The sequence below is a fragment of the Dermacentor albipictus genome, chromosome 3 (genome assembly GCF_038994185.2).
Source record: "Dermacentor albipictus isolate Rhodes 1998 colony chromosome 3, USDA_Dalb.pri_finalv2, whole genome shotgun sequence".
Lineage (NCBI taxonomy): Eukaryota > Metazoa > Arthropoda > Arachnida > Ixodida > Ixodidae > Dermacentor > Dermacentor albipictus.
The window spans coordinates 156,997,803-157,022,380 of record NC_091823.1 but is presented as its reverse complement, the minus strand read 5'-3'; the positions used below and the strand labels follow the sequence as shown (position 1 = coordinate 157,022,380).

General features: G+C 47.2%; 1 protein-coding gene across 2 annotated transcripts in view; it reads left to right on the top strand.

The window, feature by feature from the left end:
* The first annotated feature begins 1,334 nt into the window (after nucleotides 1–1,334).
* LOC139057001 (uncharacterized) overlaps nucleotides 1,335–24,578 on the top strand; it is a 42,808-nt gene continuing 19,564 nt past the window's right edge. Inside the window, exons 1-4 of one of the 2 annotated variants that reach the window (XM_070534804.1) lie at nucleotides 1,335–1,663; nucleotides 4,550–4,945; nucleotides 6,820–7,110; nucleotides 19,526–20,031. In XM_070534804.1, coding sequence (XP_070390905.1) covers nucleotides 1,454–1,663; nucleotides 4,550–4,945; nucleotides 6,820–7,110; nucleotides 19,526–19,966 — 1,338 coding nt within the window. In that variant the 5' untranslated portion in view covers nucleotides 1,335–1,453 and the 3' untranslated portion in view covers nucleotides 19,967–20,031. Of the gene's footprint in view, nucleotides 1,664–4,549; nucleotides 4,946–6,819; nucleotides 7,111–19,525; nucleotides 20,032–24,578 lie in introns of those variants that run through there. The other variant, XM_070534805.1, reaches the window with a different exon arrangement.

The window sequence follows — 24,578 nt, the reverse complement described above, 5'->3', positions numbered from 1 at the left end:
GTCCCTATTCAAGTTACTGCAAAGGGGTGGCATGGGTTTTATACTTTCAAGTCTCTTCGCTTATTCACCAGCATTTCCGTCCTCATCACCACCTTTGCTTCTTTTCCTTTTAATCCCCTTTCCATTCCCCAAAGTGAAGTAGCAGGGCAGATGTTTTACTTCAAACGGCCGCTCAGCTTTTCTGTCATTAAAGGTACTAAACAACTTATTATGCTCCGTAGAGTTCTTTACCATGCGCTTACAAATCTACAAGTATCCGAAAGTTTTCTCGTCCCGACCGCAACAAAACGCGTCTTGAGTTCGAATCTGTCACCTTATTCTCAACGACAAAAAAACACCAAGGCGGACGCTCCATAATGTAAATGTGAATATTAAAATTTCTTGCGAAAAACAATGGACAGTTTCGTCCGAAGGGCGTAGCATCTACAGCGATAACAAGGTTTGTCGTTACGGTCGAACTTTTCGGGCGGTGTTCAAACTATGCGCGGTTGCCACGCACGCCACACGCAAGGCAACTGCCACTGGGCGGAAGGAATAGCGCCCTGGCAGCAACCTGGCATCTTAAGGACGCTAGCGCAATGAGGACAGGCGCTAGTGACGGGTGCGGGCGTGGCCCCATCGATAGTGCACGAGATGAGATTGACGAGAAGCCGTCGACGCTAGTCGGCGGCCAATAAAATATAAGATAGCGTTTGCTTGGCGCTGGCTGTCCGTTCAGTTCACACCCGTGCACACACGAGGCAGCTCGGCAAGAACGCCGGCGTGCTTCTACAGTGCGTGCGCACAACGCCAGCATCTGAAGGAGGCAGAACGCTCTCCACAACCGAGCCGATTTAGCGGAGCGTTGACGGTGCGTCCACTTCGCTCGGGAGTGCAGCCAAGCGCAGTCTTAGAAGTCTCTGCAGGCCCTCTGATAATTATCGCGCTATTCGCGCGTGCGTCGGCGATAGCCTGACAGTACGATGGCGGCGGAATCCGCATATCTGCGATCGAATAAGAGCAAATGACAGTTTGCCGGCTGCCCTTTTTTAGGCCACGGCAGAGTGCAGCAGCAGGCGATGCTTTGTCATCGCGATATTGTGGCAGCCGCATTGTCACGTGCCGCGGCAGCACGTGTCAGAACGGCGAGAGAAAGAAATCTTCGTCGTCGCTCAGTGGATCAACGAGATCTATCGGTCCTATCTCTGGTGCCGCGCCTCGGCGCGGGACTGCATCTTCGACTGTGGAGTCCTGTGGACACGCCGGCCACTGGCCTCGATGCACGAAAAGAACACGGACAGCGCGAGCACGTTTTCGCCCGCGGAGTCGACGACGACGAGGACCACGCGCAAGCCACCTGTTCTTTTTCGCGCAGCACGCGGCAAGCTTTTCGAATCTCGAGCCTGAAATCCTATCTTTTTTTGCTGGACTGCTTCTCGGCCTGAGGTGAGGAAGAAGTCACGAGGAGAACCACATGGCTCGTCCCTTGTTTTACTTTCCGTCCGATGACAGTGCGCTCTGCAATTTCCAAGAGGAACGGGCGACCGAGCTCGATGCGCCGGGGGATATGACGAGGAAGGCGCACTTCGCCAAGAGACGGCTTTCGTCGTTGGAGGGCTGCGAAAAGTGGCGCCAGCACTTTTTCGACCCGCGAGACTTCAACGAGCAGCTCATGAGGGCAGTGGTAAGTGGATTGATTGATTGATTGATTGATTGATTGATTGATTGATTGATTGATTGATTGATTGATTGATTGATTGAAAACCTTATTATTCCACCGAGCTGGGGTGCCCGCCTCTTAACCTAAACGTAGGTAGGGGCTGGAGGACGAAGCAGTCCCCGCGCGTTGAGGACGGTGAGTCTTCACGGCCTCAATGGCCACGCGGATTGCTCGACACTGGTCGTCTTCAGACTCGCTCTGGAGCAAGGCCTTCCAGGCTTCTCTACTGTCAATTCTCTCGGCCCTTGGGGAGCCAGCACACTCCCATATTATATGGTGTAGCGTACCTTTTTGCTTACAAATTTTGCAGAGGGCGTCGTTATAGTCCCTCGTCTGTGTTACGTAGTTCCAATGTGGTGATGTATAATAGTTTCCCTGGAGGCGTCGCCAAATGCGAGCGTCCTCCAGAGAGAGAGACCAATGCTGAGGCGGAAAGATTCTTCTTTCGGCTTTGTAATGATTGACAATTTCCCTGTACGTGATGATGCTATCTTTTATCCCTGGAACTAGCTGCTCTAAGGTTGCCCGGTGGTAGAGTGCTCGGGCGAGCTCGTGAGCGGCTTCGTTGCCTGGGAATCTCTCTTTGCATTATCGACGATGCTGTTTCAGCGCAGAATGCAGGTTTGCGGGAGACGTTGGGTATATTTACCATGACGAAAGCAACCTGGTTATAACCGAAAGCTCACCCGCCTTGGTTGCTCAGTGGCTATGGTGTTAGGCTGCTGAGCGCAATGTCGCGGGATCGAATCCCGGCCACGGCGGCCGCATTTCGATGGGGGCGAAATGCGAAAACACCCGTGTACTTAGATTTAGGTGCACGCTAAAGAACCCCAGGTGGTCGAAATTTCCGGAGTCCTCCACTACGGCGTGCCTCATAATCAGAAAGTGGTTTTGGCACGTAAAACCCCATGACTTAATTCTTTAATAACCGCAAGCTTCTCAAGTACCTCAATTCCCCTAACTACGTGTCTGTAATGCGCCAGTGTATGCACTGGCGTTAGACATGTGGAAAAGGACGCGGAGATGGTGGGCACTGAAAACAGCGTGAAGCACCGGACACGCCTATAGCCATATTGTCCCGATACGGTATAAGCCTGGTGTTGCCCGCCGTCAATGCACCGGTTTTCCGGTGCGAGGTAGAAGTATAATGCCTACAAGTACTCTAATAAGAGATCATTTATTGCGAACGAAACGCGTTTTGCATGTTTCCGAGCTCCTGAGGACGTACTTTTGCGATTTCTCCATCGGTCAAATGCGACAGGAATTCAAAGCTCGCGTGAAATGTTTTACATTATTTAAGATGTTCGTGCAAAAGGGTTACTTCAAAGTCGGCGGTTTATTTGAGATCGCTAAATAATGTATCGCTTTTCTCTCTTTTAGATTTATTATTACATGCGGTTAACGGTGAAACTCCATTGTTCTTTACTGCTATATTACCGAGTTGTAAATTTGGTACTTGCGCTAGCTTCTTTTAGGGAGGGGCCATGCTTTGCGGGTTCAAGACTTGATCTCAACAAATTGATGTCATATATTTAGAAGAGACCTACTACAATTATTACGCTGTTTTTACATATAGTTCCAATGGAATTTTATCTCTCGTCGTCGCCACTCGAAAATCGCATGCATGCGATTGCGCTTTTCCAACTGGAAATACCTGCAATGGTCGCCGCTTTCAACTCTACAATGGCAAGATTTGCCTCCCTTCACGATACGTTTTTAATTGCCCATTCTCCTGTAATTATGCGCGACAAAAATCGGCATGTGTGGCCTACGGTACACAATGTCGAAACTGAGTGAAATGACCAGTCATAATCATAAAAGAGGAGAAAAGCGGAGAAGTACATCACTCATGCAACTTGACCGTCAGGAAGATGAAAGACGCGTGAGGGAGCGTTCTTTGAATATTTTTTGCTACCTCAAACGCGAGCCAGCATTATTTGGCGTCTCGTGCGTTGTCGACCTGCATAACGCTTCCACAGAGGCGCAAAGTTGTGGCAGGCGCTGGCGCCTACCACAACAAAAACTAATGCTTTATTAAACGGTGGTTATTGAATGGTGATGCATGCTTGAAAATGGCCACCAAGCAACATAATGTCGAAGATTGCGCGTAACGGCTTGTTTCGGTCAGAGGAAGGCGACTAAAAGCTACTGTTGAGGCTACTTGATAGACCTTAGCCTCTTTGTAATATTATCCGGTGCCTACGAGGCCCGAGAGGCCCTGCTCTCGCTCGACGGCTGGTACCGATGGGGTCATCGTCTTTCTTTTCACGAGCAGTCTAATGGCATTGCGGAAACGGAGTGGTTAGCTTGTTTCCCAACTTCCAACTTTATTTATACATCCAGTCAAGATGACTTATTGATGTCTTGGTTGAGGATGCCAGCTCACGCGCTAGCATATTTTCCGCTGGTTTGTGCTGTTGACATGTGCCTATAAACACAGTATTGCGGAAACAACAACATATTTACTAGTTGAAGTGAACGGGACTATGAGCCTAGTGGGTTGCCGCAGTACTGCAGCAGTTTGGAAGTTTCGCAGCGCCATTTAATTGCAGCACCTTGTCCTCAAGAAAAAAATTCCCGAATCTAGCTTTCAAGAGCGAACTGTTGCTCCAACTCAGGCGTTAGCTTAAATAATTTTCCTGCGTAAAATACATATCTGAACAAAACATTGTTGCGACGCAAAACATGCTTCATGAAGTGAGCATCGATGAGTCACCGGGTATGGCCTATCAGCTAAGAAGGCTGTGGTGCATTGAGTGTCGATTAGCGTTGTCTGGGGCATTTTGTCTAATACTAGTTTAAGGACCATGCCTGATAGACGCCCCCTTTCGTGTGCTTGCTTCCGCGCAGTGCAGAAAAGCTCCTTCACAAGAAGAAAAAGCAATAACCAAGCTAAATAGCCTCTTCAACCACGTCGAGCGGCAGTTCCAGGCAAAGCTGTCGTTAGTGCCGAATGGGCTGCAGCCATTGCACTCTGCCATCGGTGGAGCTGGGTTGGAAGTACTTCTACGGTGTACCTGGACGCAGACTACACTCTGTCACCTAGTCAGGCACCTGGAGGAGATCAACGCCGTCCTCTGGTTGCTGGACTTTGAAGTGACAGAAGTCATGTCAGGCAAGCATGCCATACGCAGGGTCGGAGACTTCGAGTTTCAGAAGACCCACAAAGACGATATGGTATTCGCATATGCAGCCACGACCTTGCTGCTTCTCCTGCACACACACAGGTGCATCGAGCGTTTTGAGGTATGGCTTCTTTTTTTTTTCCTACTAGCACACCTTCACGCCTTCAAGTAGAATACATGAACATCTTATATCAAGTCAAGAATTAGAAATTGAGAAACCAGTGGGCCAGCCCTCTGTGTCGTACAAATGATAAAATTATGGATCAATAAAAAAGACAATCGCTAATTTGCATTCCTCTTGAGAATAGGCTTGCTTTAATAAATAAAGCACCAAAACCATTAGCTTGTCATCGATCTTATCACGTATCGAGTCATCAACGAAAAATAGCTGACGCTTTATGCAACATTATGAACTATAAGAAGGCGTCTCATGCTATCCATGGCGTAAAGAAAACGTACAAGAGCATAAGCGCATGTATTATATAACAGTTTTTATAGATATCCTACTTGTTCACAGGTGAAGTGAGTAAAGGAGCAGTGTTTTGGGCTGAAATACATTTCGTTCTTCACTTCGCTGTAGCAAACGCAGTGATCTTTGTTCATGGGAATGAATGAAGTGCACAAAATAACAACGCCTACGCTTGCGATTGCGTCACCCTGTTCGGTGCTATGGAAAACATGGCTACAATGGCGCCCAGCGATAAAGCCTAACCCCCGCATTAATGAACGTTTCTCCACTCAGTATTGCACCTAGACTTCAGAAACTCGACGATAGCGCCACCCGTATCGAGAAATGGCCCTTGTGCTTCATTGACGACACACGGTAATTCTTGAGAAGCGCGTTGCCTTCTTCAGCAGAAAAGTGGCACTTGCTCAACTCGTTGAAGCGGAGGAATAGTTTTGAATTCAGGGTCGGTTGGCAATGCGGGGGCAAGGTTGCTTCGAATATGTAAAAGACTATAGTAGTGCTGAATACCTTCTTAGTGAGCAAGTGTTTACTATTGGTAGCTAGACTGCTCAAGTAGCGAGGGAGCTTACTTTCTTAAGACCAATGTATGCTCTGTGTACCTTCCATGCGGCTGGTCTAAAAAGAATTGCTCGCACCTCTCACAGGGGCTTGGGTCTATTTTGAGGTTTAAGAAAAGCACGTAGCACTGCCGCCGACGGCGAATGGCGGGCACGCGTTCTCGCAAAAGAAAAATGCCGCGTGTCCCACGTGACTTGTACCAAAATTTATTATTATGCAAGCGTCAAGTAGCTGGACAAAATCAAGGTAATACTTTCCCTCGTTTGGAGCACGTCAGATTTTTTTTATTTCGCCTAGTTATACGATCATTTATTAATAATTAATCACTTAAATTTAATAGTTAACTTAAATTTAATAGTATCTTTAAAGCAGAAGTGTGAGTGAGAAAATTACATGCCATCTTCGCAAATTCCTTGTACAATTTCTGTCGCCAAATACGCCCAATATAAAAAAATTGCCAAGCCTAAAAAAAGCCCACAAAATACTAAAAAGCACAGCGCCACTCGCCATTCAATTAGGCACGGGATGTGCAAGTTTATTGAAAACATGTTAAAATTTTCAGAATCGGTTCACGCACCCATTAATAATTTAATAGGCAAGAACCATTTCTCATGCCACGTGTCATAAACCATACGTACAAACAAAATTTAATACATAAATATAATGCGCGAATAAAAAATATTTGTACCAACTTAAAATGTGCTTCTGGAAATTAAGGTTTGTCTCTAGTGACTGTGTGTTGCTTTCCCACTTTCATGAAACTTTCTGTTATAATGCACTCGAACATCACGCACAATTTTTACAAGGACTCCATGCGAAAAGCCAGTCTTGAAATGATACTTTTCACATAACTTTATTGTGAATGGCAAGTGCTCTATCACATTCATGTGAGCGCGCAAGTACGAATTTAAATACATCACCCGCTCCTCGACAACTGAAGCCTAATCAGCACCATTACAACATTCCAGGTCGTCGACCTGTTCGCGGCCGAGACCGATTTCGACCGGATGCTTTGCGCGAACATCGGAGCAAGCGATTCGCTGACCTGCCTTCGCATGAGCCGATGCGAACTTAGCGAGTCTGCTTCTCTCATTCTCGGCAAAGCTGTCGGCCATTTGCTGTCGGCAAACCTCCGTGAGCTCTCGCTGGACTTGCTGGCGCTGTCCGGTGAGAAGGACCTGTGGCTGAAGCCGCTGGCAGAAGGCGTGGCCCATGCGCGGAACCTTTCCAGGCTCAGAATCACGGATCTCTACGTAAACGTGAGTGGCGTTTAAACGGCGTTTAAACACCGTTTAAGTGGAACAGGCGCAAATCCGCTCATAACGCAGAGCGTGCAGCAGTGCGGTGTTAGTTCGAGGAGCCGCGATGAGCAATTATATATGCACGTTGCAGCTCCATATTTTTATGTTAAATGACGGAGCAGGCAAGCTTCTCCGCCTGCTGCCACCATAATGCTGCGAAGAATAACATCGTGCTAAGATGTAGCTACATTGTTTGCAAAATATCGCAGAAGAACTCAGTTTCGTGCGTTGTTTAGTATGAAAGAAAGGTACAAATTTGGCCTCGTTTGTACCAGATGGTGCAAGTGAGGCGCAAGGAAATAAAGACGCAAGGATGGCATGTTCTGTACCTAGTGCAATTGGTCTACTCTGTCTCTGCCCTGGTTTCTCGCGCTCTCGTTGCGGTATGCAATTTCCTTTTACTTTTCTGTTTTATTCGAAATAATCGCTCCAATGTGTTTCCACAGTCCGCGTCCTAAAAACTCAAACTCATTGGGAAGAATACGCTGTAACATTTGCATGAGCTTTGACATAGTGCTATATTACATCGTAAATACGCCACAACCGAATGACAGTGTCTTTTCCTGCATTGTATGTGTCGCTTTCACGCTAAGAAATACAACTGTGCTAAACTTCATGCATCTTGCATTAGACTGGGGTGCCTTCTGTAGGTGAACATATTCAACATTTCGCACAACCAAAGCCTGTGCGTTCAGTCCCCGTAAAATTTGCCTGCGCGATCGACTTGCCCGTGTGATGTTGAGATTGCCAGCTTCGATGCGAGCAGCGCTGGCATGGAAGATGGCGACGGCACTGCGCAATGCGAGTCTAGCAATCGCGATCAGTGCCGCCTCGCCAAGAGGGTGCACAATGTGGACGCGTCATGAGAAGTCTCGTATCACCTTCCAAAAACTTCTACGAAAAAAGGACACACACACACACACACACACACACACACACACACACACATATATATATATATATATATATATATATATATATATATATATATATATATATATATATATATATATATTGTGAGACGAGGTTTAGGCTGCCCGTCTCTTCTTTATTCTCGCGAGTGAGAGCCTCACCACCAGGCCCCAAAACGGTGATGATGAGTATGTACAGGTGAGAATATGAAGCGTATGAATAATGCTCGCACTAATTTCCTCGCACGCGCAAGCGGCCAGCCAGGCCGCGACATAGCCAGGAGGGGAACGCCGAACGAATCGTTTTAGGCGCGAAACGTGAACGATCTCCGAACCACGACAACGATGGTCGGAAGAAACGTCTACAGGAGTAACGCGATGGTTCATGGGGGATGTTTGTTCATCAATAGTGTAGGGTCCAAGAAAGCGGGATTCAAACTTCGCGCACAAACCGGGTGTACGAATAGGCGTCCACAGGAGCACTTCCTCTCCAGGATGAAAGGAGACGTCGCGACGAGAGATGTCGTAACGTTGCTTGCGATCTAGCTGACTGACTTTTGTGTTGAAGCGGGCACGTTGACGGCACTCCTCAAGTCTCGAGACGAAGTGTTCGGGTATACTGGCCGAGGTGCTAGTTGGGGCATTGAAGAAAGCGGCGTCGATGGTGAATGTCGGTGAACGGCCGTTAACTAGGTAGAAAGGTGAGTATCCCGTAGTTCGTTGGATAGCGGTGTTGTGAGCAAAAGTCACGAAAGGTAAAAGTTTGTCCCAATTGTCGTGGTTTGGCCCGATATACATTGATATCATATCTATTAGTGTGCGATGAAATCGCTCGGTTAAGCCATTTGTTTGTGGGTGATATGCGGATGTTGTCTTATGAACTCTGCCACAAGCTCCGAGTACGTCTGCGAGCATTGTTGACATGAAAGTCTTGCCGCGGTCGCTTAACATTAAGTACACGAGGTGCACCATGGCGCAGCACAATGGCATCTAGAAAGAAGGTGGCAACGTCGGAGGCCAAACTAGAGCGTAGAGGAGCAGTCTCTGCGTAACGTGTGAGCTGGTCAACAGCTGTCACGACCGATCGATGACCCGCTGGCGTTAGGGGCAAAGGGCCGACTAGGTCTATCCCAACGATGCCGAACGGTGTCTCGGGACATGGGATGGGCTGTAAAAGCCCAGCAGGAGGCGAAGTCGGTCGTTTCCGCCGTTGACACTGAACGCAAGAAGCGACGTACTTGGCCACAAAGGTAGACATGCCTGGCTAAAAGAAACGGCTCCTAACGCGGTGGTATGTTTTGTGGAATCCCAAATGGCCGGCAGATGGGTCTTCGTGCAAGGCTTCCAGGACTTGTGTGCGCATCGAACGTGGAAGAATAGGCACCCAACGGTGTCCGTCGGAATTGTATATGTAGCGGTACAGCACATCGTTGTCAAGCTTAAATAGTCGCAGTTGTCGACGTAATCTGGCAATTGGTGCAGATGTAGTTCCGTACAGGCGTTGGATGATGCTGTCGCAGTAGGGGTCAGAATGTTGACACGAGGCAAGGTGAGTGAGGCGATTGGAAGATAACGTGTCAGTAACCGATAGAGGTAGTAACAGTAGTAACGGGAGTGACGACTTAGTCTCATCATCAAGTGGCGAGCAATGGAGAGGTGTACTCGAAGCTAATAGTGGCAGCGGGCAGCGAGAGAGAGCGTTGGCATCTTGATGCTTTTTCCCAGACTTGTAGACAACGTCAAAATCGTACTCTTGTAAGCGTACCACCCAGCGACCAAGTCGTCCGCACAAATTTTTGATTGACGACAACCAGCAGAAGGCGTGGTGGTCGGTTATGACCGTGAAATGGCGTCCGTAAAGATATGGTCGAAATTTTTGGATCGCCCAAACTACTGCGAGACATTCCCGTTCTGTGATCGAGTAATTCTTTTCGGCAGGTGTTAGTGCGCGACTGGCATAGGCAACAACTCTCTCTCGTGAGGTGGTATCACGCTGTAAAAGTACAGCACCGATCCCATGGCCACTTAGCGTCGGTGTGCAAGCAAGTTGGTGCGTTCTCATCGAAGTGACAGAGGACAGCGTCGGTGGTTAATGCCTGCTTGAGGGCTTGAAAAGAAAGTTCGCATTCATCTGTCCAAGGGAAAGCAGTGGCCGACGTGAGCAACTTGTGTAGCGGCGACGCCACGGCCGCAAAATGACTGATGAAGCGGCGGAAGTAGGATGCCAGGTCCAACAAACTTCTAAATTGCTTTTGATTTGCAGGGCGAGGGAAGCGAAGCACGGCAGCAACCTTTTCGGGATCTGGTCGAACCCCATCTTTGCTGATAAGATGGCCCAACACTTTGATGTTCTTTCTGGCAAAATGGCATTTCTTTGTGTTGAGTTGGAGTCCAGAGTTGGAAATGCATGTGAAAACTTCGTCCAAGCGCTCAAGGTGATGACGAAAAGTTGTAGAAAAAATAACGATGTCATCTAAATAGCACAGACAAGTCTTCCATTTAAGGCCACGTAAAACTGTGTCGATCATGCGTTCAAATGTTGCAGGGGCATCACATAAACCGAATGGCATGACGTTGAACTCGTAAAGTCCGTCTGGTGTTGCAAAGGCTGTCTTGTCCTTGTCCGCTTCGTGCATGGGGATTTGCCAGTATCCGGATGGGAAGTCTAGACTAGAGAAATATTCTGCACCCTGGAGGAAGTCAATGGCATCGTCAATTCTTGGCATCGCATATACGTCTTTGGGCGTGATCTTATTAAGGGCTCGATTATCGACGCAGAATCGTACAGAGCCGTCTTTCTTGCGAACCAGCATGGCAGGAGACGACCGAGAATTGGAGGATGACCGAATGATGTCTCTTTTGAGCATGTCATCAACGTTATCCCCAATGATTTTTTGTTCTGCGGAAGACACGCGATACGGGCGGCGGCGTACAACCGAACTGCCTTCGGTTTCGATGCGATGTACTGCGACGGAAGTGCGCCCCAGAAGCTTGGAGTGGACGTCAAATAAGGCTCTGTGTTCGTGCAGGAGTGCCAGAAGGTCTTCTTTCTGCGCAGTGGTCAAATCGGGATTTATCGTGGCCGTTAAAGCAGCGGCAGCAGTGTGATAATCCGTTGTGGTAGACAAAGGTGGTGATTCGGTGTGAAGCGGTACCAGCGAAAGAGGTTCGGTGTCAGTAAAGCATGTCACAGTAGAGCCCTGGGAGAGCACAACTGGCGAAGAAGTAGGGTTATAAACAGCGACTAACGCTCTACCATCCTGAAACCGTACTAGGCTAGGATTAAGGCTAAGCCCACCAGAAATGCAGTAACCGCTCGGTGCAAGGAACACATCACCATTAATAATAGTGTCGGAAGTCAGTGTCAGAATATGCTCATTGCCCGCGGGAATGAAACAGTCGGTAGACGTGACAAAACGCAGGCTATGAGCATTGACAGCGGACGAAGATTCAGTGTCCGTCATATGAATAGTTAACTGACGGCAAGAGATGAAAGCTGATGCGGAGGACAGGAAGTCCCATCCCAAAATCATCGCGTAAGTGCACGAAGACAGCACGACGAACTGAATGTAGTGGAGGATGCCATCAATGAAAACGCGCGCAGTGCAAACGCTGGAGGGCTGAACAAGAACTGCATTAGCACAACGAAGGGGAGGGCCATTAAATGGTGTCTTCACTTTTCGCAATCGAGAACACAAGTCAGGACTAATAACGGAAAGCGATGCACCTGTTTCAACCAAGGCTTCGATTCGGACACCTTCTACACACACCAAAAGTACATTTGACGGGCGCTCCGGAGGAGTTTCACGTTGTCCAAAAGATGCAGCTTTCCCGCCTGAAGCTGCACCATTTAGTTTTCCAGGCGGTGATCGGAGGACGAAGTAGCCGGTCGTAAGGGGGAAGAAGAGCGCCGCACCAGTGATGGAGAGCGACGACGCGGGAAACGCAATGAACCGGCAGTGTTGAAGTCCTGTGGAGATGGGGAACATCGTGGATAATAATCGTAGTCAGAACGCCGACGTCGTGGTACAGGGCCAGAAAACTGATCCCTTTCAAAGCCGTCATAGCCACGTCTTTCGTCTTGCTGACGGCGTCGGCAAAACCTGGAAATGTGGCCAAGGATGCCGCAGTAGTAACAAACCGGTCGAGGCGGGCTCCATGCGTTATAAGACGGAACAGGCGATGGTGCTGTGCAGGTGCCTGTTGTGGTGGCTGCTGGGACGGTGGCGCTATAGAGGCAACCTGAGCGTATACGTTGGCGTATGGATAGGGTACGGGCTCGTGATTTGCGGGCAGGTCACGGCAGCTATCTCTTCCCTCACGATATGGCGTAGGCCGCCACCAGGAGGCGTCAGATGGACCTCAGGAAGCTTTGACAAAGCTTGGGCGTGCAGTTCCTCACGGATGATGGAGCGAATCAAAGCACGTAGCTCGCTGTCGTTGGATGCCTTGAAATCAGATGGATCAGGGTGTAAGCGGAGCATATGAAGGTCATCGAGGCGCTGACACGTATTGATTATGTCGGCGACGATAGTGGGATTCAGCACTGCAAGAGCATTGAATGCCGCAGTCCCAATACCCTTGAGCAGGTGGCGTACGCGGTCACTCTCTGCCATCGAGGTGTTAACGTGGCGGCAGAGGGCGAGGACGTCCTCTATGTACGTAGTGTAGGACTCGCCTGAGTGCTGTACCCGCTCAGCAAGCTTCTTCTTAGCGATATCGAAGTGGACCGACGAGTTCACGAAAATCTGGCGTAGATGGTGTTTAAAGATGCTCCAGATGACCGAATCGAGCTCATGATTGTAAAACCAAGTTTTCGCAACTCCGATTAGGTAGAAGGCAACGTGAGCAAGTTTTGCTGGTTCCAGTGGTTAAAGTCACTCACGCGCTCGTATAGCTCCAACCAGTCTTCAACGTCGTCACCTGAAAGCCCAGCAAATACCGGTGGATCCTTCTGAGGGGTGGTGACTGTCCAAGAAGGGGTTCCCGCAGGAGTAGGCAAGCTGTATGTCGTGGTACTGGTCTGCTGGTCTTGCGACATGGTTGAGTGCAGTTGGTAGAGGCGGCGACCCGAGCGGAGCTCCAGGGATGTAGCGTAGGTGAGGCTGGAGAGAGACTGGGAGCGAGAGGGCGAAGGAACCGGACAGCACACTCCACCACTTGTGAGACAAGGTTTAGGCAGCGACTCTCTTCTTTATTCTCTCGAGTGGGAGCCCCACCACCAGGCCCCAAAACGGTGATGATGAGTATGTACAGGTGAGAATATGAAGCGCATGAATAATGCTCACAACATATATATATATATATATATATATATATATATATATATATATATATATATATATATATATATATATGTTGTCGCGTGGTAGTGACGGTAACGAACACACTAGCAATACTGTGAAAGACGGAAGTAACTTTTATTGGGCTATCTTGTGCCCACAAGAACAGGCCACCCTTGAAGCGCAATAATAACGGCGAACACTGTCGGCGATCGTCGAAAATCTGATCAGCGGGTCAAGCGCGTCAGCTTTTATCCATCAGTCGTGGAAGGTCCCGAAGTAATCGCTGGTACCCGCGTGTGTTCCAGATAGCTCTACAACGCGCATACATGCAATGAGATTACAGAAGGTTCGGTGATAACAGACAGCGGATAGGAGTATCGACACCATTCCAGCAACTTCTGATCTATATATATATATATATATATATATATATATATATATATATATATATATATATATATATATATATATATATATATATATATATATATATATGTGAGAGAGAAGGCATACAGCGACGTTCAATTTTGCTTTATCGCGACCATATAACGCCAGCAGGCAATGACGCCACGGCAAGCAGGAGTAAATAACGGTGATTGTATCTGAGATTCAGAAAATAATGAAGGAGTGTGTAAATGAACCTGGAGAAAAAGATAACTTGTCCCCGGCGAGGATCGAACCCACAAACTGCGCATTACGCGTGTGATGCACTACCACGCGGGCTTCAGCTACGGCCATCGGGCCGTCCACTAACTCGGATATTTATACGTACTAGTAGATCTATCCCTGGGAGCGACAGCCAGCATTGTTCAGAGTCAAGGCGGCTGCACGCGAAGCACCCCTTCTCGCCTGGTGGCATCACGCAACGCGTCGACACGGGAGGAGCGTAGGCACGCGGCTAATATACTCTCGTATGCTGCCCAGCATACGAGGGTTGCGCCATCGCTTGCCGCACACACAGCGTCACACAGGAAGTCAAGTTGGTGAGTGTGCAGTGAAGCACGGCACGTAGCAATTGCATTAATGGTGCAGCTCGCTAAATCGTTGGCGTCAACGACATCCATTGCAAAGCGGAACATACCCAGTGCTTTTGTGGCACAGCCTGCTGAAGCGTTTGGTTGGTGTCCTTGAGGCATCGGTGTGACGTGGCTTCGGTTGCGTCCATTTTCTGAGAAATTAAAAGGCTCTCTTTTTCTCATTGAATAGAGGCACATGCCAACTGGAACGTATGCCCAGTTGGCGTCAAAGAAGTTCATTGAAGACGAGCACAGACCGATTGGCACACACCCCGCGCTCAAAGTTGGCGTCAAAGAATTGCTTTGCAGAGCGTGGTGTACCCGGTTCCGCATCTACGTTGACCTATGTCGGCGGGAAAGAGGTTCGCTGAAGAGCGGCACATCCGTACACATTGCCACGTATTCAGTGAGACAAGTTCGTCCGACGGTTGGTTTCGGGTTCGGTTCCGTCGGCGCAGCAACCTGCTGTCCTAACCGTTTGACCGTGCACTACGCAGTGACCGAGGTTAGCGGAAAAATGGTCAGATAAAAACATACATCGATATACAGGTAGGTATAGCCTTCGAAAATTCGGTGGAGTACCCCAAGAATGCCAGTGCATTCGTATAGGGAGCAGTTCTTTCGTAGAACCCTTCGGTGGTGGTGGTGGTGGTGGTGGTGATAAACTTTATTGAAAGGGGGAAGGGTAAAGAGGGACGTGGCTGAGGGTTAGGGCTCAAGTAAGGCCCTGGGCTTCTTGGCCTTTTCCGCCCAGTCCACCAGTGAAAGTTGTCGGTCGACGGCCCCGAACCCTTCGGAGATTCAAGACATTCACACCGCAAAACACGAGAAAAGAGGTTTTGCCACCAAGCCACTTACGTAACTTCCGCACCGTTGCCTGCTGAGGGACTCCATATTAGGTTCACGCATGTGCACGAAAATTGTCGAACGATACCGCCGTGTGAGCGACGTGTCTCAGTCTTCTAGGGCGGCCGAGACTCCAAGGCAGCGGGCGGCACATTTGGCTACGAATTGCGAGTGCTAACAGAAAGAAGCGTGGGCGCACATCGAGACGGACGAGGAGAGAGATTGGCGACTCAGCCGGGAACGTGCTTTTGCGCGCGGATTCATGAAACGTGCGGCGTCCGATTATTGGTCCGTTTGACTCAAGTCTATGCGGGCATGACCACAACGCTACCGGCGGCACTTAATGCGCCTGAAATGTTTTTTTCTTTAAATTCAGTTTATTGCAGCATGTTTAAAACATGCCTACGACATGTGACAAAAGGAGGCAAGTCTTCTGTCATAGGCGGCAAATGAGGCAGGTTTCCTGACAAAGTCAGAAAGTTATGTCGGCCGCCGTTGAGTTTGACTGAAGGGCGTTTTCTGAAACCGTATGAAGGGCGCCATGGGGAAATCAACAGTGCTTATAAACAACGCTGCAGCGTCGTGGCAAGAGTCAGAGTGGAGCTAACACGTAAGATAATTGAAGCAGTTAATATAGACAATTCAGGACACGAATGTTCGAGAATTGCCTCCGTGATGCTATCTGCTACAACTGGGATTCACAGCAGGATTCTTCGCATGCACAATGATGGGTATGCATAAGAATGTGTACGTTCTCAAAATAAGCACTCGAAACTTGGCGTCATGTGTTGTAGCTTTGATCCATCCTTATGCTCTTAGCGCTACTCAGATTTCCAGTCCACGAGGCACTGCGAAAGAGCCGAAATGTATTTTGTAATGGCAGGTGGTTTGGTTTTCTAGAAGCCTGACGCAACAACTAAATATAGTTCTTCAATACAACAGATCTTAGCGAATGGCTTGCTTTCATTGATGGTTCCAGGGTCATGGGATAAACCGTCCTATATCGCGTTTTTTTTACAGTGAATGGTGGTCACGTTTCTCGGCACGTGTAGTTCAGCCATTCGATTTTCAATGACCCCTCTTATTCTTCCTAGCGACCGTGTGAAGCTGAGAAGTTGGTCGGAGCAACTAATATGTCTCCTTCCTGTTACACTGCGCACTGATGAAAAAAAGAAAGAGTTAAAGCAGAGGACAGAGATTGAGTTAAGTCAGGTATACATACACGTACAAGGTGCATATATGTCACATGCATTGCACGTCATATTGCAAAGAACTCTGACAAGCGGTGCTAAGCCCGGACTTAATCCTGGTATAATAACAGTGCAATAAGAGGTCTCGTGACATGGAGTTATTTTAAATATTGTTGCACCAGGGTTAGACCTTCTGCTCCGAAATACAGTGCATTCGTCACAGCGTGAAATTGCGGATTCAGGGTCTGGCATTCTTTTCCTACTATCAGCGCAGCCGCAAGGATGTGTGATCTTGTTACTAGCGAATTACGCACGCGTGATTTGCAGACTTGTACGCGACTAATGTCGGCAGAGCTGCCTCTCTAAAGATTTTAAGCATTTAGACCACAATGAACGCCTCAGATGACAGCAGAAATGCGCACCTTTAAAATTTCGGCACTTGGTTATGCGTGACCAACATATTTCGGCCACGTATAGTGTTTTGCATAGGTGCAAACAAGTAATGCATGTCGAGATATTAAGCACATTAGCCTGAACTAATTTGTCACCACGCACCGATACATCTCTTTATAAATCGAAACGATCTTGCACCTCCATCTCGGTCTTGCAAAAACATGATTTTTTATAGTACAATGTAGCGTAAAGAAGACGATAACATTAGAAAAGCAGACGAACACAGACACACTTGCCTTTACCTTGTTTGTTCTACTCTAATATTCGATAACAGCACACTATAAAGAGTTCAATTATAGTATGTGATGTCCGCATATACGTCACCTTTCTATGAAATATGTATCTATACTTTTGTCATTTGGAGCCTTATAAGGTAAAACTATTTCAATATGTTTTTATTCAAATCTCCTGATGTCAGATTTGCGCAACCACTGACGCAAGCGTCGGACGGTGACCCCCAGGGTTGTGTGAACAGACGAATAAAACGCTCTCCTCGTTTATAGGAGGTCACTTTTGTTTGCTTTAAAAACGAATAACGTTGCCTGCACTGAGCGGCTTGTCTTATCTAATTGGCTGACAATAGGCGAGGAGCCCACTCAAGCGGATATAGATTCGATGGGGCCGAGCCAGTGCACCGAAAATTGATAACCGGATGAAGAGGGTGGTGCCGACGTCTACGATTGGTCCGGTTTCCTTTACTTTGGCTTGAAGTGGCTGGTCGAAAATCGCGGCGGCATGCAACGTAAGGTTAAGGATATCACTAAAACGTATTCTTAGCGAAGAAGCGTTTGCAGAACAAGGTTATAAATGTGTCGAAATTGCTTGCAAGCGTTACACTGCCACGCAGAAAGGTTTATTGTGCGCAAATAAACCCATGCTCTCGGCAGGCGCGACTAGCCAGTGCCTGAGCGATGGACGGCAGCCATTTTTTATTCCTTTCGGAACGGCGCAGCCTGCGTCTATCCATTAAAAAATTGAGTTTTGTTCGGCAAATTAATGCATCTTTAACGCGTACACGTGACTTCGACGCGGTGTGTTTTCGCGGTTGTGTGACGTCGCGTGACAGGCAGGTGAAGTGAGTGCAGGCCGAAAACTTTTGACCAATAGCCGAGGGTTAATGGCTAAAAGGCGTCGAATCAGAAATAACTATTTTTTTTTCGGTCCAATGATGCATAATCAGTATGTATGCGTCATATCAGATGGGGAGCTATCACGGTTCTCGTGACGTCGCGTGACAGACAGGCGAAGTGGGGGTGGTCCAAAAAAGTTTTTGACCAATCGTGGAGGGCTGATTGCAGAATTGGAATAGAAAAGCTTGGAATACCCCTACGTTATAGCGCCCTTGACTACTCAGGTCTCGCGCAGCTGTCAATTATGCGAAATTTTGTTTTCCAATTCAATGTTTAGTGGACACCTATTGAGTAAAAGGGTGAAAACTCAATACCCCGCATTTTCGAAGTGTTCTATTCATTTCTATAGTCAGCCCTGATGGCCCAATTAGGTTGTTAATTTACAGTAATTATACAGTAAGCTGTACAAAGTTTACCCATCAGATTGCCCTAAAATTACTGAAGCGAATATTCTTTAAAAGCTTCCTGCTGGGATTACTCCAATAAATCAACATAGAAATTCTTAAGTGGCTCTTTTAAAGGACCACATCACGCGATGTCATCAGAGACCGGGAACGGTACGAATATGGAACGAGTTTTAATCTTTCTATAAGGACACAAATTACACCGCATATGCTAGCATGACAACGCCTACAATCTTTTCCGAGATCATATTTAGTTTGCCAGTTGTGTTATGTAGAATATACACATCAGAAATTATATCGCGCTTTCGTTAATATGCGCTCAAGAAAGCTAGGACATTTTCTCCAATTTTATGTGTAGCTTTAAAAACTTGCTAATGGAATATCCGGAACACCAAATAACTTTTTTATGCGTGGGAACTAAATGAAGAAGTTTTTCCCGCGGGTAAATTTTCTGCAGTGTTTCCGAAGGCGCAACGGGGAGTAGAACATTTACCGTGCCAGAGGGCTTTTTCTCGCAGTCATGAATGTAGCACAGCCGATTTGTCAGTGTGTCCGCTGCTGCTCTAAATGTGCACTTATATCGGCTTCGCAAGCTTTCTCTACGACAAAACATTCTACCAGAGTTTCCAAAAGAAAATTAGCGAGTGGCCGTTGCGATTTCTACCAGGGCAACGTGTGTGGATTTGGCTAATCTTCGTGCTTGTGGCTGTAGAGCTTATTTAAGCGTTATTATGCTACACCTCACTGAATTTGTAAGCAGTCATATTTTTCTAAACGGACGAAAGCAATGTGTTCCTACTCGTATGCGTACTTCATGATAATTGTCGCAACAAAATATTTTGTTGAACTAAATAAATATTTAAAACACGTTTGACGAGAGATCGACGAAATTCAAGCACCTCTGCTGGCTGCGCACTGCAACCTCGCCGCGTTGTCCGAACCATCATGCTTGCAGCTCCCGCACACACTATCACGATAGTTCCCACTGGTAATTCTTCTAGGAAAATCAATTTTAATAAAATAAACTGTTCTCCCAGTGCGAGTCCATAATTCGCCGCTTGTTTGGCAGGCCTAAAGCATACGCGTGTTTCAACAACTGCTGTTGGAGTTTTTATTTGTTAACTTTCTTTTTACTCAGATGGACTACGGAAAGTCGAGGCTGGACGGCGGCGAAGCGTTGCTGGGAGCCCTGGAAGCAAACGCGACCATCGCCTGCCTCAGTGCAGACTGCAGGTTAATCTCGCTCGGACACGGCCCTCGCTTCAAAGATTGGCTGAGCCGGGCCTCGGCGCTGAGGGAGCTGAGCCTGTGCTGCAGCCAATGCAAGCGCAAGCACGATGCCAGCCTCGTGTTCGAGGCACTGCCGGCGACCGTCGCAATCGCTCGCTTGGACTTGCAGGGGTTCACGCTGCGCCCCACTGACGCGGCGTCGCTCACCCAACTGGTCGCCGGCAGCGACAGCCTGGAGGACGCGAGCTTCGCCTTCGGCGGGCGGGCGCACCGACAGAGCGAAATGTACAGCGCCAAGGTGGTCAGTGCTGTTCTGAGTCGTTTTGTATCGTCCCTGGCCTTTGCGTGAACGCGTACAAGGTGAAATACTCCTGGCGTTATCCGACGCTTGATTATGTTCTCCGTGCTAATGATTGTGGCGGCATTTGGTGAAGCGGAAACGGGAAGACGCTTTCACGATGACGGTGGGTTACGGTATTACACCGCTGGGAGCGTGTATTTGGAGGCAATCGCTCACGAATAGGAGGCTTCTGGCGCTAAACCTTGTGCTCATATTTCCAGCGCAGAACGCAAGAAAACATGCACACAAAGAAAGGAACTGTAAAGGCGTAACTAGCTAGTGCTGTATACATCAATTCGCCCTTTCTTTATATTTCCGTGTTTTCTGTGCGTGTTTTCCGCAATCTTGTGGCGATAATATAAATACATGCTGCAGAAATTACCAAGCCCACCTTCCTGCGTTGACAACTATGCTATCGCTAAAGCTTTGCCTGCGAAGGGTGAAGGACCATTAAAGTTAGTGCAACCCATAGGCTAACTAGAGTTTTAGCACTTCACATGTTTATCAACGCTGCTTTTTGGACATCTGTTTATGGAGCATTCACGAGCACAATTTTGAAAACCACTGGGTAATGAAAATCAAACGTGTGTCAAGTTAAAGAGTATATTGGGGATAGTTTGCAGAAGAAATTTCGAATTCGGTAGTACGTAGCCAGAACAAATGAAATTATGAAATTTATGTCATGTATGGTTGATCAAAATTTTTGCGCTTGGGCAAAATATTTCACCATTGCCTCGTAGGGGGTCTACCACGATGAAGTGAAATAGTCTTGAATTTTGCACCAAACAAACCGCATTGCTGGGGCGCTATGCAGGATGCGCCGAGTTTGGCGAAACTCGGGATCTTCACGAGCTCTGGCGACACCCCAAAATGAAAGCACGAATGGTACCGAGACACAGTTTATCTTTCGACAAGCCTCCAGTTTCATTGGTTTATCTAGATTCACTCTGGCTGGCTATCATTTCTTGGGCGTTGCCTTCTGGGCGGTCGACAAACTGGGGCTCACGTGATCATACCGTCGGTGCATGGTCGTGCCTTCTTTCACTTGTTTGTCGTTCCACCGAGTGCATTACATGCAGAAGCAAGTTGTGAAACAAATGCATTTAGTACAATATTATTAGTTACTTTAACGTGGTTTAGAAGCATTTTGAAGCTTACGAGATGTGCACTGAATGCGTCTTAGACTAATTTGTAATTTAGTACGCTTCGCATTATACCACGAGGGAGCGCTGTAGTGGCGTCATCACATCCATTCACCGGGCAAGCATGGCGGCTAAGCATCAGGGAGGCCCAGTGTAAACAAACCCGTACAACGAGCTTGCAGTGCGCGACGTAGTGATCAGGCTCGACGAAGGCCACTATTTCTTGGATAGTTCTGTTCCTCCGTGGGCAATCTTCCCGTGCACCCGGTAAGACTGCCAATAGCTTCGGCGATTTTACAGATCGCAACGCGCACCTACTGTTCACGGCGAAGTGCTGAAGAAACAACTTGTCCGGTGCTGCTTCTGCGAGTGCGCCGAGTTCCTCCACTCTGCGTGACTGCGAGCGTCACGAACATTACATTGTGTGGGCAAAAGGTAGACATCCTATATAGCTACGAAGCGACGAGGTGGTACCGACGATGGATCTCGCTACCAACACAGTGAAGGAGACTTCGACAAACTGCAGATAAGTATATTTCTACTGTTTCATATTTAGCATAATAAGAGTGCACGGATTAAGTCACTTTCGTAGTAACGAACTGAATGTCCAGCAGTTTAAAGAAGGCAGTGAGAACCAATGAGTGTTCGTGCTTTTACGTGCAAGTGGGCCCGCGAAAATATGGAATAGATGAAGGTAACCTCCACTAACTTGGTAAGGCAACAGAAATTCATGAGTGACATTAAGCTAGAAAATTTATGGAAGAGTATCTTTATCCAAGTGAAATATCAATAGCAAGTACTGATATAAAGCAGGAAACTTATACAAAAATTTCATGGGTTGAACAGCACATGGAAGGCATTACCGAATCGTGATCGCCACGTTACCGATATCCTTGAAAAAAGTCTAGAATCATTGCATTCCACCGGTTATGCAATATGGGACATAAACCTGGAGGTTAACAAAGAAACTTGAGATGTCAAGGACTGTGTAGAAAGCGAAGTAACAAAAATTGTTGCAGATAGCATTAAGGCAGGAAGACAGTGGCGTAGTAAACCGTGGCAACTGATATGCTAGTTGAGATTAAAAAAGAAAGGAATCGGCAGGCAGGCCATGCACGTATTCGATCACTTGTTGCCAATTCATATCAGGTGATTACATAAGCATTACAGAATGAATGTCAAGGAGAGAGAACTACAGCCAAGGATGGTAGAAAATTGCGTAATGGGACAAGAATATGATGTTTGTAGGCATAGGATGCAATCAGCTCGTATAAGACGGGATTGTAGGGTGAGGCATTTGTTTTGCAGCGAACAAAAATAGGTTTGTGGTGCTGACAGTAGAGACTCGTGAAGGTGCAGGGCCACCTCAGCTGCTGGCACACTAATCAACATGACAATTGGCTCTGAAAAAGAAAACCCCAGTTTTGAAAAATAAAGCAATGTTGTCCCAACGCATTGTTTTACTATGCATACTACACTAGAGGCTTCCACATTTAAGGGCACTTGGTACTAATAGTGCAACGAGCATTTTTCTTTGTAAATAATGGTTTGTACGTGGCTGATTCATTCCAATACACTTTTTTGCAGCAAAACATTCTGCTGCTGGAGCCACTCAACCGCCTGGTGGCAGTAGGCGAGCGCCAGGCACGTGCTCTTGAGAGTGTGGCAAAGGTCCAGAGGGCTGCTCCGCAACAGTAGTATCGGTGCCCTCACTGCTCTCCTGTCGAGGCCACAGAAGGCACCTTATAAAGGAGCTTTCAGTTTAATATTTTGTTTATTATTCAGGAACATGAATAAAATTATTGCAGTAAACATTGTGCTGTGCATATTAGGAGACTTATAACATGCACTTTGTGTCCCTTCAAAATAGGCAAAAACGTAAGACAACCTGTGCCACTCTTGGACCATGTAAATAAAAAATACACTAATGCAGCATACACGTCATCATGCTGTTTGTTCTTTCTATGTGCAAGAATACAGTGCGTGTTCATTAGCCACAAGATGAACGGTGTGTGTAATTCACAATGAAGAAAGGAAACAGCAGGAGCTTAATAATGCTATCACCTATAGACTGTGCATATGACTGCAACACTCCCCAATTCAAATGTGCCATGCATTTACAAATTACATGCATGTTCGATACCACATATTCTTTAACATTGTCTTATAATTGCATGTACCATATTTCACACATCTTAAGCCCTTGCATAGCACACTTCTGATGTATCCATTTCATAGGCCAAATAATTGTACACTTTGTCCTTTTGTGTTGTATGAAAAGCAGCATCCTTTACAGTCGGATAAAACTTCAGAAGACAGGAGAGGCCCCACCCAGATGACCAAAGCGCAGCAGCCGATTGCCTACACGTCTAAAGAAATAGTCCCTCTCCAACGAGCAATATTAGTCTGTCTGGCGGCACGATATCAGTCTCGAGTGCGTGCCCATTGGTGCAGGCTTGTGTTCGCCTGCCTTAAAGTGCAGATTCCGCAGCCTCCTAAAGTTGTATCCGACTATAGAAACACGTAATGCCTTGCACCAGTTGCATAGGCTTCTGCAATTTGATAGCACACAATGATCAGGAGCAGAAATCTATAAAGGCATCCAAGCAAAGCTGGCTGGCCACACTTCCATTATGAGGGGCTGAAAAAGGTCTCGCCAAATATTCCCATGACGTCCTTGAAAAAGAGGTGGTGTTTGGCACTTCTTTAGAATCAAAAACAGATTACACTGAATGTTGTGTAGCACGTCAAAACAAACTGAGCTTGGTTATTTGCACAGCATGTAATGGGAGGTCGAGCTTCACATAGGAAACAAACTGCTCTGTCCAGTACAATTTTGAGGCCGGTATGGCACCTATTATGGCACCGGTATGGCACCTATTATGTCAACAGTATCTATATACAAATTACACTTTTCACAGGCCATTGATTTCACCATTATTTTTGTGTGATGGTTCTTTCAATCAGCGCTTGTATTACATGAGCAGGTGGATTTGAAAGCAAAGCTTTGTTTGCAAACCTTCCGACTTCCATAAGTGTGTGGCTAGGCACTGGCATGTTGTCGAATAGCTCACACTTCCTCGGTCCTGCACAAAAGAAGCCCAATGCTCTATTTTAAGTTGGATCGCACAACAATTCAACGGCACACAAAGGAGTGTAACACACACAGCAAAGCATTCTGCTGTGTGTATTTCTCTTTGTGCCCCGTCGAATTGTTGTGCAATTAAACTTCAAGCTTCTATACCAATACACCGTCTTCAACCTCACCAATGCTCTAGTTATTAGGCCACAATGGTGCACATCTTTGAAATTTCCCAACACAAATTAGTTCTCCAAAAAATCACAAATGTTAAATTTTGCAGCACAGCTGTATGTATGAACGTGCCATATTCTTTACCACTAAACTCACAGGAATCAAAGAGGCAAGCATTAACGAGCCTTGCTGCCGCCGTTACCATTATCATCATGACACCAATGGA